Source organism: Saccopteryx leptura, chromosome 1 (assembly GCF_036850995.1).
Source record: "Saccopteryx leptura isolate mSacLep1 chromosome 1, mSacLep1_pri_phased_curated, whole genome shotgun sequence".
In the NCBI taxonomy this organism is placed as follows: Eukaryota; Metazoa; Chordata; class Mammalia; order Chiroptera; family Emballonuridae; genus Saccopteryx; species Saccopteryx leptura.
The window spans coordinates 13,310,143-13,323,729 of NC_089503.1; the positions used below are offsets into that span (position 1 = coordinate 13,310,143).

A 13,587-nucleotide genomic window follows, 5' to 3' on the forward strand; every position below is an offset into this window, starting at 1 on the left:
GGAATTCTCTGGCATACAAAACTTGAGGACCTTGGTTTTAGAGGAAATATCTGGTTTACCATGCAGGATTCCGCTCCGAAGGGAAGGAAGGGTTTTATGGGACTTCTGAGGAAAAGAGTTCCATGGTTCGTCAACTTAGAATCAGGCCAATATGTCTGAAGTGCCTACTGTACACACAATGCTGTCCCGGGAGGCACGGAGCAGAGTGAGTGTTAGCTCTGACCACCCTGTGGCACCTACTACACGCTTGGGGCTGAGCTAGAGACTGAGTCATCAGAGAGAAGACATAGAGCCTGCCTTCAGGCTGTTCATGGTCTAGTGGGGGACATTGCTGATTACAGTTCTAATATGCAGTGCAGAGTAAGGCGTAAGTTCTGGTCAAGGCATGCGTGGGGTGCTGATGAGAAGCCCACCAGCACAGCCTAGAGGGACCTGGAAAGGCTTCTAAAGACAGATGATAAGGGGACCGAGTCTCCAAGAAGGACTAAGAGTTAATCAGGTTGGAAAAAGAGACAGACACTGGAGGCTCAGGGAGATGAAACAGTATGTGCAAGACCCGTGGGGACAGGAAGCACTCGGGGAACAAAGTGGAGGTAACACGGCGGAGGCTGGCCAGTACAGGGCCACAATTCCCATACGCTCTGCTAACACGCTTCAACTTTAATCTTTAGTAACGGAGTCATGAAAAATTTGGAGAGTAAAATAACAGTATCAAGCTTGTTCCTTGTCCTTATGGAATCGGAAACACCGCCCTAAACTCTTCTCTGAGATGTGAAATAATCAGTGGGGAGAGAAAGTTTGCCTCCATGGTGACAACAGACAGAGATTAGTGATGAGAGGGACTTGGGTGAACTTGAACCATTTGGAATACCTCATAAAAAAGAATGGACTTGATCTGGTGGGACTCGGCAAGGGGCTTGGGGGGAGCACTCCAGGCAGAGCCAGCACGAGCAAAGGGGCCGAGGTGAGCCGTAGAAGCAGCAGTGACAGTCCCTGACAGTCATGAGTGTCTAGTTGGGAAGTGGAGGAGAGTTCAGCTAAATGGATTAACCGGGGACCGTGAAGAGAAACAGCCGTGTCCGGGCAGGGCGCACTGAGACGGGGTAAAGGAGATGGGAGATTGTGTGAGTGTTGGGCTACCATGCGGATGGACGTACACTCCCCTGCTCTTCACAGAGGGAAGTAAAACAAGACTGGCTCCACCCCAGGGCCAAGGGTTCTCGCTGGGCCACTCAGCTCTGGGCAGACACTCACTGGGCTCTGGAATCGGTGCAGACAGAATGATGCTGTAGAGTTTCTTGGCCTCCTCCACATGCTCTGAGATCTTGTCAATGTTGAGCCGAGTGTCCTCGATCTGTAATCAGAAAGACAACAGCCTTTGTCATCAAAGAGGAAGAACATATCTACGATGGGGATAAAAGCGTAGCAGCGCTCCCTGGTGAAAGCTGCCCACCTTCCGGGTTGGTGGAAGAGGACGACAATGGCTTCTGCTGCGTAGTGAGTGCCCTCCTCATAGATCAACTACTCCCAACGGAGCAGCCATTGAAAACGCATGCTCACAGCTCCCCGAGAGGGACACCTTTGCCCACCCTGGCTGGGAGGCTTCAGGCCAGAGTCCAGATGAGCCAGGAAAACCCACAAAGAGGAAGCAGAGGAGGGTCCACACAGCTGATCAGACAGACCCCTTAGCCCTCCCAGCCCCCACCCAAAGTGAGAAAAGAGACAGTGAGGATGGGAGAGAGGGAAAGGAGAAAGGAAGGAACAGAGGGAGAGAGAGGGGGAGGGAAGGAATGAGGAAGGAAGGGAAAAAAGGAGAGAGAGAACAAACCTAGAGAGTGAAAAACAAAGAGAAGAGAGTGAGAGGAACAGTGAGACAGAAACGGAGAAAGTAAAGGAGAGAGAGAGAGACTAGGCAGTGACCATCTCAGGACCAGCCCAAGCTTCTCCCAAACACGTTATCTTCTGGTGGAAGGCCTCTCCTATCTGATTCGTCAGACGATCAAGACCCAGAAACACAAGCCGTGACCATTGGACCATTTCTACACATTTCTTTTTTTTTTTCTTACAAAGATATTTTATTTTACTCAAGAAAATACTGGTTCTTTTGAAAGCATATAACAGTTCACATAATGTTAAGTTAAAGCTGTGGATTGGGAGTTATATTTATACAAATATAAGTAGGCACCCAAACATTTGTGAAACATTTTAACAGTTGCCAAAAATAAAAAATCCATAGTATTACATTAGTACCTTTATTCAAATGAGGAGCCTAAGTATTACAGAGGTCATAGGTCACATAGTAGGTGATCTCCGACTCCAACTGGGATGCTCTATCCATTAGCTCTCAGACCTGGTGTCTGGCTTCTCTCTACTGTTTCACGTTTAGCAGAACCCCAAGTCTATGCAACTATAAAAAGTCCTCTTATCGCCTGCAAAATCTGGCCTCCTTCAAGGCACAACCACCTCAGAACCTGGCCCCTGGGTGACCCAGAAACTGCTACCTACCCCTTTCCTTCCCCTTCACCTCTCGCACCAGACACTGGCTCCTCTTAACAACTCATAAAATGTCATTTCCCCACAGCAGCTTTCCACCCCATCACATGACTGCCTCGCTAACGCAATCACCTCCTATGAACCAGGGCTGAGTCCAAACCAGGGCTCAAGAATAAAATGCACTAACTCAACAAATGAGCCTCACATATTTTAACAAACCAGAGGCCTGAGATTTTGCATGTTCGATGGAACAGATATCTTAGAAAATATATTCTGGACTATTACTTCACAAACTGAAGAGCATCACGGCCCTAAGTTTGGTCAATAGTATATAAAGGATGAGACAGGAAGTGGCTAGGAAGGGATGGCTGCGCCTCACGCTCAGAGTCGCTCCAGACCTTTGGGGACGGGATGCTCAAAGGCTCACCCAGCCCTATGGACGGGAGAATAGGGTCCTGGTGATCCGTCCTCCACCTGCCTGCAAGAATTCTGGGGTCCGGGACACATGTGCCTCCCTTCCCACCTCTACTCATCCTCCACTCATTGTAGCTGCTCTTTTCTTTTTTCTTTAAGAGAGAGGCAGGAAGGGAGAGAGATGAAAAGCATCAACTCATAATTGCATTGCTTTAGTTAATTGCTTCTCATATGTGCCCTGACTGAGGGGCTCAAGCCAAGCCAGTGACCCCTTGCTCAAGCCCATGACTTTGGGCTCAAGTCAGCGACCTTGGGCTCAAGCTAGTGACCATGGGGTCATGTTGATGATCCTCCACTCCAGCGGGCAACCCCAGGCTCAAGCTGGTGAGGCCTGCGCTCAAGCCAGATAAGCCTGTGCTTTAGCCAGTGACCTCGTGATTTTGAACCTGGGACCTCAGCGTCCCAGGTCAGCGCTCTATCCACTGTGCCACCACAGGTAGGCACTGCTCTTTCCTCAGTCCTCATCAACCTCACCTTTTGGAAGCATTTCAGAAATTAAATTAGTAATCTAGTCAGTGCACCAAATAATCACCCTTCAGAACTTCAGGATGGGCCACCGGCCAATCACATAGCTTTCTCTTTTTTTGAACTCTGTGACTTTTTCTTAGAAGTGCTGGTTTTCCTCAGAGATGACTTTCTGGGTATTTCATGGCAGCAGCTACATGCAATTGATTTCCTTTTGTGCATCTGCCAGATAACCAAGGACTCATGGGGGTGGGGAGGGCGCCAGGAACCAGGAACCAAACTTTTTATAAAAACCGCCCACTTTTGCAGTGCTGGTCAACCTGGTCCCTACCGCCCACTAGTGGGCGGTCCAGCTTTCATGGTGGGCCAATCGCAGCACTGTTTGGTTGCGCGGTAGGGACCAGGTTGACCAGCACTGCAAAAGTGGGCGGTTTTTATAAAAAGTTTGAAGACCCCTGGTTGTGGGGGTCGTTATAAGTGTACTGACGTTACCTCGCACAATTCTATGTTTAAGGATTAAAACTGATTGAACAGATGCCTGTATGAGAAACAAGGGCTTTCACAGTATGTCTGTGAAGTCACCGTCACTGGTTCCTTTCTAGGTCTGAGGACACTGTGGCTCAGAGAGAGGGAGAAACTCCCTCAAGGCCATACTGCAGAAGGGCGAGATCAAGGTTTGAATGCCGGCATCTGTTCGGTACTAAACCCCGTCTCCTGAGCCAGGTGAAGGTGCAGAAGCAGCTATGGGAGGCTCCTCCGCCTACCCTCCCAGGTCCGTGCCTATCAGATGTGTCAGGTTATCTGCATGTTCAACTCACTGTTCCATGAGAGGGGCTCAGTGGCCTTTCACCGAGACCCTGTGCCTTATTTCTTCGTTTTATAACCAGTGCTTCCTGTGGCAAGATCTCACACAAGGAGCGCTCATGAAATACGGCTGATCTAGGAAACCAGCTGGGGTTTTTTAATCACCATGCTAAATTTGCAGCGAATACACCCTCAATGCCTGCTTATTGTATGTTACTTTACATTTGTCAGCAATGTAGAAATCCACATCGTTTGAGAAAATAAGTTAGAGTCAAATCGACCAAGTTCAAGTTTCAGCCCCACCTCTTAGCAGTTTTACGACCCTGAACAAGCCACTTACCACCACCCCGAGCTCCAGTCCTCCCACCTGAGAAATGAGAATTATCAGAGCTCCCACTTCCTAGAGTTTTTGCGGGGTTTTAACGAGATAAATACCTGCCTAATGCTTAACACAAAGTATACATGCAATAAACATTAAATAATGGTGATGGTAACACAATTGTAACCAGCAATTACTGCACATTTATTACATGCCAGGTACTACGCTGAGTCTATCTGAGGACACCTCACTTAATCCTCACAGCAACCCTAATACTAACAAAATGCTCTGTGATGGCATCAGAAGCCACTCAAGGAAATCAAGTAAGGACAGCAAGTCACCCACTCCTCAAGTTGGGTGTCTGCCTCATAGAACAAGTCTGCCTCACCACAGTCTACTAATCACCATCATCTAACTAAAAGGAGGGAGTTATTTTCAAGGCATAGACAGACTCTTCCCTCGGAACCTAATTAGACAGTGGAATTTAATTACACAGTGGAGAGCAGAGAAAGCATTGCTTTGGAGAACCAGCAGATGTCACAGGCTAGGGTAGAAGGCTTTGTCCGTTCCACCTAAAACGTCTGTCTCCCCTCAGTTTCCATGTGCCTGTAGCTCTAGCTAGGCATTAATTGACGCATATTCATGTACTGAAAATGTATTTTGCACCACCCCTTTAACATGTCAAAAGTAATGGAGTTGGATGGGTCAAATAGATGACTCCTCCCTTTCACAATTCATTACTTTTTCCCAAAAACAGCATAATCCAAAACAGTCCTCATACGTTCGCAGCCAAGTCCTCTTCAATTGCTTGGCTTCTTCGCTTTAGAAAACAAATAAAACATTCACAAGAAGGGACAGAGAAAGGTCTCAGTCAGCCAAGCAACAGAGCTATGTCTCTCAGGAGTTGTATCAAGATTAGGATAGTGTTTCAACTCCCTCTTATGAATGAAAAGACATCAATGGTCTCCGAGTTATACCAACCAGTGAAAACTAGTATTCTTACAATAATCCCGAATCAATTCAGTGTATTTGGGCTTTGCATCACTCCTGATTTAGTCAGGAAAACAAAAGCCCATCTAGCTACTTTAATTGAAGCAATGGAATACAGGGATTTCCTTACACAGAGATGGAGGGACCCAGGCGTCAGACAGGGTGGTGGGACACTGTCAATTAGCATCAGCAGGTTGGAGAGACAAAGAGGGAAGGAAGGCAGCATCACCTGGGCCCCTGGCCAGGGCCCTCTGATCGGGGCCAGAAGCTGACCAGTGGAAGGGGACGATGGAGGCAGCGTCTGTCGAGTAAACACTGAGGCCACAGGGAAGACAAGTCTGGGGAGGGAAACCACGGCCCCTTCCCTCCTCCTTGAGTCTCCCGCCAGTGCCCTCCTTGGGTCACACCCCCGAGGCCAGTTGGCAGGGGAACCTGGGAAATGAGATCCCTGTGATGCAGAGCAGAGCAGAGCACAGGAAGGCAGGGAACGGACCTGAGAGCAAACGAGCAAACGACTGGCAAGGGCTTTCTGCCTGCCTACTGTAGAGCCAGCCTACCAGCTCACCTGGTCACACAGTCTAGTAGAGAAAGAATCAGAGTATTAAACCTGCCATGCTTGACTTAATGCCTGGATTTCCAAGTCACAGTCCCCTGACCTTCTTAGTGTTAACAGAAATCCAGCCCACCTAGCAAGTCCCTCTGCTTTCAAGACTGCTCGCCTCCCAGTCCCTCTAACCAGGCACGCTCCACCCTCCCCCCTGACCCCACAGCAGGCTGCCGCACTCTCGCCTCCCTGTCCCTCTAACCAGGCACGCTCCACCCCCCACCCCCCACCCCGCAGCACGCTGCTGCACTCTCGCCTCCCAGTTCCTCTAACCAGGCACGCTCCACCACCCCCGACCCCGCAGCACGCTGCTGCACTCTCGCCTCCCAGTTCCTCTGACCCCGCAGCACGCTGCCGCACTCTCGCCTCCCTGTCCCTCTAACCAGGCATGCTCCACCACCACCACCCCCGACCCCGCAGCACGCTGCCGCACTCTCGCCTCCCAGTTCCTCTAACCAGGCACGCTCCACCCCCCCAGGACCCCGCAGCACGCTGCCACACTCTCGCCTCCCAGTTCCTCTAACCAGGCACGCTCCACACCCCCTGACCCCGCAGCACGGTGCCACACTCTTGCTTCCCAGTTCCTCTAACCAGGCACGCTCCACCCCCCAGGACCCCGCAGCACGCTGCCGCACTCTCGCCTCCCAGTTCCTCTAACCAGGCACGCTCCACCCCCCAGGACCCCGTAGCACACTGCCGCACTCTGCCCACTCTCACTTCTCCTGCCTGACTCAGATCTCCCCAGCGGCTGGGACTGTCTTCTTCCTCTTAGACGACTTGACACCCATCATTGTGCAGAGCGTGCGGGGTCACTCCGCAGAAGTTGGTTCAATGAGTCATAAATAACCGCAGGAGGCAAGCAGACATCACGGCAGGACTGCCTCAAAGACTTTCCTTAAACACATCCAAAAAAGAAAACTTTCTAATAGCATTTTCCAAAATGTATTCATTCATCCTTGCTAAGAGAAGCTACATGTCAGAAAGGGTTCTGTGGAAGAAAGAAATAGGCAAGTTAAAGCAGGTTTCTTTATTACAGGACTTCTTGGAGGCTTTCCTAAGTTCATGTGCATTTTACCTCTCCAAGGTAGGAAGGGGTAGGAAGCATTTCTCCGAATAGTCGCACTCGGAAGTCCTTTTTGCACCGCACACCGCTGTCCATGACAAGCACTCTGACCTGCCAAGCAGGCCCCTCCTGCCCCTGCCCCTTCCTCTTGGCAGAACTCTGATCTTGTTTGGGCAGCGTTGTTGGCAGCCCCGGAGGATGGCTCACGATCGGTGCTATGGCCATCCTGGCGACCCTGTCCCTTTGCTAAGTAGTCACTCTCCCGGTCTCCCTTCCAACTAAGAGGGGCCACGACCATGTGGACCCACTGCTGGTCAGTGGGCAACAAGGGCAAGTCAGCTTAGGGGATGTGGGTGGTTTCACCCCTAATAAAAGCAGCTCTGGACTTTTCTAGCTGCCCCTTTCTCACTGCTTGGCATGCTGGTGTAGGGGGTGCCATACCGAGCTGTGGCTCTGTGCTTTCAGAACAAGACACGAATTCTTTAATGCTTTCCCGTTGAGAGGTGGGTTCTCTGGATTACCCATTTGAATCTGGTGGGCCGGTGACTGCTTCAGCAACAGAGTACAGCACAAGGGTCTTCCATAGCTGGAATGCTTGCCGTGGACCCCTGAGTCTCCACGTACCAACCCACACCCCCGGCTCGGCTGTGCTGAGAAGTCCAAGCCACAGAAAGGGGTCAAGTGGAGGTGCTCCAATGGACAGTCTCTCTTGAGCTTTCCTCAGTCACTCTAGTCTAGGCACCAATGTTAGAATAAAGATGCCAGCCTCTGGCTCTTCAAGGCGTCACAACTAAGGCCCCAGAAATCGTGATCAAAAGTCACGCACCTCTACTGTGCCCCATCTGAATTCCTACTGCACAGAATCTGTCACCACATCAAAGGGCTGGCTAACCCACCAATGGTTACGACGATCCATGATAGAGCAATGATCAGAACAGAGGCCGTCTCACAATCCTAAGGGAAAAGCCAGGAGGACCAGAAGGATACTGACCTAGAACCCCAGTATCTCGAATCCGCTGCACCGTGCCTAACTGCAGACTTGCTCATATGTGACATGATTTCATGTCTTCATTGCTGAAGCCACAGTGACTCGAGAGCATCCCTGAGCGATGCAGCACGCGGCCGCGTGGGGACCCAGATTCAGGCCGGAGCTCTCATCCTCGTTCCCATGAGCTGCTGCACCGGCCACCTTACCAGTCTCCCCACTCCTGGCCTCTCCCACCCTCCACACACTGCCACCAGAACGGTCTTCTAAAACACACTCCAACCCCATTATTTCCTTGCTTAAAACCTTCAAAGGCTCCCCGTTACCTTGCAGGGGTTTGTAATGGTGGCAGGCGACAGAATCATCTGGAAGAACCTCAGAAGCCTGAGCCATTCCAGGCCCTCGGAACCAGGTGTGTATGCAAACAGCTCCCAGGTCACTGGGATGGGCACATCTTGTTATGAACCAATGAGGCCTGCCCTCCCCCTCCCCTCGCCTTCTTTCCCGGCACAATATGAAGCTTCCTCTTCTGTGCTCCCATGTTATTAACCTGGTTGACATTTCTATTAGCATGTGACTTTAAAATTTTTTCTGTTGGCTTCACCAGATAAGGAAGACACCGGAGGGCAAGGACCCTGTCACACAGAACGTCCTATCCCCAGCACCTAACACACTCTCTGGGAGGGAGCGGCGCTCCTGTGTTCTGACAGACGGATGAATGAATAGAGAACAATACGCCCCTCGCGTTTCTGCCTTCTCAGGTACATCCTGTTTCCTCCGAAACGTTGCTCTCTCTGCCAACTGAGCAAATGGACCAAGGGAAATACGGACAACTGCAAATGAGAGAAGTCTGAGCTCAGTTTATCATTTACTAGACCCTGGCTTACTCAGCCAAGGAGACATGAACACCCAAGGGCCAATTCTTTTCTCTAACAATGGAGGAGCTGGAGCAATCCTTTGGTTTTATGGTGCCAAGCACATTTTGAAACCTCCTGGTCCTGTGACTTCATCCATACCTTGCAAATGCCTCTCTGACCTCCGAGTCACACTATTGGTCCTCAGCAAATAACCAAGGGTGGCCTACTTGCTGGAATGAGTCCAAAAGGCAGGTCTTATTACAAGAGTACCTTCCAAAGAAATCTACATGGCTATATTCAGCCGGGTGTGCAGGGTGTGCCCCGACTCACACACAAAGGGAGACCTCCTTCTCTCCCCAAATTCCCAGTACCTGGAACGTACTTTCACTTTCCAGGGTATTTGTAGACCATAGGCTATGAAACCAACTCCATGGTCTACTTACTCAGCGTACACTGGAGAAATAATGGTGACGAGGACTAAAATGACCACAGACATACTTAGTGTGTGTCAGGCACTGTGTTAGATACCTCACGGACCTTCTCAACTTTATATTTACAATAACCATCAGGTAATACTGCTTTTCTTGTTTTAGAGGAAACTGGGTTTTTGAGCAATTAGACAACAACTTTTCCAAAGATATACCACTAGTGACGGGCAGAGCTGAGATTTAGACCAGGATCTGCGTGGCGCCAGAAACCACGTGGTCATTTCCCGCCACCTGCTCCCTCCTGCCTCTGCCCCACTCTAGTACTTAGCCCTTCTGTGCTTCAGCCGACGAGAGAGAAGGAAAGTCACATTATACATGCCTACACTGAGCCTTTCTGAGGGCTAGCTCCTGGAATCCCCAACACACCTGCAAAGTGAACATTCTTCTTCCCCAGTTCACAGATAAACCCACTGAGTCTTAGAGAAGTTAGGGAATGTGCCCAAGATCACAGTTCCTGGCAGATAAGGAATTGATTTCAAAGATCATACTCTTGCCTCCCACCGTGCTGTCCCTTTCTGCACCCTATGTAGGATAGGGCTCTTTTTTCTAAATGATAGAAAAGCATGTGAGAAAGAAAAAGCAGTAAGAAAGGAAGCAGCCCTCAAGATCTTAAATCTCCAAATATGCCTGATCTGTGGTGACGCAGTGGATGAAGTGTTGACTGGAAGGCTGAGGTCGCTGGTTCGAAACCCTGGGCTTGCCCAGTCAAGGCACACACGAGAAGTAACTACGAGTCGATGCCTCCCGCTCCTCCCCACCCTACTCCCACTGCCTTTCTCTCTCTCTCCTCTCCCTAAAATCAATAAATAGAATTTTTAAAAAAAGAAAATCTTAAGTCTCCAAAAATATCAATCATCCATCAGGTGCCTTCTTAGATCATGCTTTCCAGACGTATGATCGCACGTGAACCTCACAATGGCCTTGAAAGGCTGTCCCTAATTTCCCAATTTCCAGAGCAGGAGTTACAGCCCAGATGGGTTAAGTGACTTAACCAAAGTCAGCTGCTCTTAAACGCCTGAGGACAGACTTGCGCCAGGTCTCGGAGGCGGCAGCCCAGTCTTCCCGCCCCCTGTGGAAGACTGCCTCTCAGAGCCCCTCTGACTGGTGTGAGAGAGCAGGCAGAACACAGGCACTGGATAAGATTCCTGTCCTCCTCAGATTAAGTTCCTTAATGTATCTGGTTCTCCAAGGCAAGATCAGGGGGGCAAACCTCAGTGACACAAACCACAGCATGGTGGCAGAAACTTCAGTGACTGAACTTTCTGTAGTTTTGTTCTGTAGTTTTAAAGTGTCATTATTGAGCCTGACCAGTGCTAGTGCAGTGAATAGAGCATTAACCTGGGACGCTGAGGTACCAGGTTCGAAACCCCAAGGTTGTGGGCTTGAGCACAGGCTCGCTGGCTTGAGCTCTGGGTCGCCAGCTTGAGCCCAAGGTCGTCGCAGCTTGAGCAAGAGGTCACAGCTCAGCTTGAGCACCCCCCCCCCCCCCGGTCAAGGCACATATGAGAAACAATCAATGAACAACTAAAGTGCTGCAACTACAAGCTGATACTCCTCATCTCTCTCCCTTTCTGTCTCTGTCTTTGTCTCAAAATAAATAAATAATCATTATTGAGCACATACAGGGTGGGGCAAAAGTGGGTCTACAGTTGTTTGTATAGAAAACAACACAATAAATAATGCTTTCCAGATAATAAATATTAATACAAGAATAAACTGTGTTTTGTATACTTATAACTGCAAACTTACTTTTGTCTACCATGTATATCTAAGATGCTAACTGAATGAATGTTTCAGAAACATTATCCCATTTAATCCTGATAATAACTCTCCAGGGAATTATATTACCCATCCCAGTCTACCAATAAGGAAACCAAGCATGCTAAGAAACATTCACAAGATCAACAACTAGCCCTGGCCAGGTGGCTAGTGGATAAAGCGTCAGCCCACCCAGCACACCAGAGGTCACGGGGTCGATCTCCAGTCAAGGCACGTATGAGAAGCAATCAATGAGTACCCAACTATGTGGAACAACTAAGTGAAACCGCGAGCTGATGTTTCTCTCTCTCTCAAATCAATGGAAAAATTAAAAAAATAAATCAACAGCTGGTCAGAAGCAGGGCTGAGATTTGAATCCAGCTACCAGGCTACAGAGCCAGTGTTTTTGCCCATGACACACTAACCCCCAACACTAACCCCACAGCTTCCCACCTTCCCAACAACGACCTTCAAAATCACATATCCTGTGAATCTGGACACACGGGCACCCATCTTGGCCCTATTCAACTTCAAAAGTCATGGTTCCTTGGTTTCTCTGTTATCGCTAGAATTAAGTCACAGGAACTAAATTTTTGGAAACAAATCTAATCTATATGAATCACAGGCCTAAAAACACAATGTGTTTAATACTTGGGGCTGGGACCCCATGGCTGATCCTGTATTCAAAATTATGTAATTTAGGCCAAAAAAAAAAAAATCACTATAGTGTTGTCATGCAGCCTAAGTAAGACCTTAAAAGCATCTCTTCACTAACCGGACTTACCTTCTGCTGACTTTCAGTGTAAGACTAAACAGCTAAAGCCTCCCAAGGGCGTGTTGGGGACTCTCCCTGCAACTTCTGGTCTGGCCGCCCCACCCCGTGGAAGGCTGGCTTTCTTTGCCACCGCTGAAAGATCTGAAGGCTTTTATTCGTCACTGAGGAAGCCGTGCTTCCTTATGTACATTCAGAAAAAGGCACCGGGAGGTCACCAACCTCAGAGAAGAACTCATCCATGAAAGCTGTGTTGTCGATGGCGATCTCCACCTCGTCAGCATCCTCATCCTGCGTCAGCTGCTTCTGTGGGAGACGACAGGGAGCCCGTGAGATCAAAAGCACAAAAACTAGCTAACAGTAGCGAACGCTCACTGAGGACCAGGAGAGAGAACCGCCTTAAGCATCTTACGTATATAATCTCCTTTAAAACTCAGAACAGCTCTGTGATGTGTGTCAAAGTCTGAATTTAAATCTTAGTTCCACCATTTACTGATTATTATTATTATTATTATTATTTTTGCAGAGTGGGGAAGGGAGGGACAAGCAAGTTCGTATCCTCACTGTGCCTCGGTTTCCTTATCTGTGACATGCTAATAACACTACTTACTTCACAGGGTTTAAGAAGTCAATGAAATAAGGAATATAAAACACTTCTGCACAGCGTCTGGCATACTGGACATACTCAATAACTTGTTAGGTTTGGTGACGGTGGTTGGTGGTGGTGACGTTACTATCACTCATTCCAGCCAGACAACCAAGAGCAGAGAGGCCACAGCCACACAGCAGAACTGTGAAAGCAGGCAGGTGCCAGCCCATCTTGGATCGGGAGCCTATGTCCCAACCCCATTCTCCACAGTGTTCAAATGCACGACAATCCACCCCCCAGGGTCTTCTACCGGAACAGTCTCCAGCCACAACTCCCCCAACACTAGCTGCAGGGTCTCACTAGAGCAGCGGTGAAGCTCTTCCTGTTTTCAGGAGCCACTGACTGCAGAGGAAACAGCACCTCGCGTTCCCTGTCAGAGTTCGTGTTTAGAAGGAAAAGGAAGCTCTAGCCCCAGCCCCCTGGGAACCCCAGCTCTCTTAACCTCATTCGACTTCCTCCGCAAAATCGCCAAGCGGCTATCTAAAGGAAGGGCTTCCCTTCCAATCCAGCACCAAGGGCCTTTGCTCTATTCTTCCCAAACGTCCCTCCCAAACCACTGCCGCACTGCACACTGCCCCTTTCTAAACCCAGACGGAGAACGGAGAACGGCTTGTTGGAAGTAAAGGTGGAGAGGGGTAAGCTCCCTGCACCACAACCTCTGGTGGCCTCAGGCCTTTTAAGCCAAGCCATGTCACTCTCCCACACTCAGAACTCCATGGGCAATGACAGCAACCAGGGACCTCTTTTTTCCACCAGCTACCATCCCCCTGATCTGCAACAGAAGACCAAGTTACTAGGAATTCCCAACAAAACTGGGGACTCTCTTTTGACTGGCGCCCCCACCATCTCGGCCTGTGGCTCAGCTG

At 49.5% G+C, this 13,587-nt stretch overlaps 1 protein-coding gene across 2 annotated transcripts in view; it reads right to left on the minus strand.

Annotated features, from left to right (window-relative positions):
• STX3 (syntaxin 3) overlaps positions 1-13,587 on the minus strand; it is a 40,440-nt gene that overhangs the window by 11,679 nt on the left and 15,174 nt on the right. For both annotated transcript variants that reach the window (XM_066361205.1, XM_066361196.1), the window contains exons 2-3: positions 12,295-12,378; positions 1,255-1,354 (exon numbers count right to left, since the gene is read on the minus strand). In XM_066361205.1, coding sequence (XP_066217302.1) covers positions 1,255-1,354; positions 12,295-12,378 — 184 coding nt within the window. The remainder of the gene's footprint in view (positions 1-1,254; positions 1,355-12,294; positions 12,379-13,587) is intronic.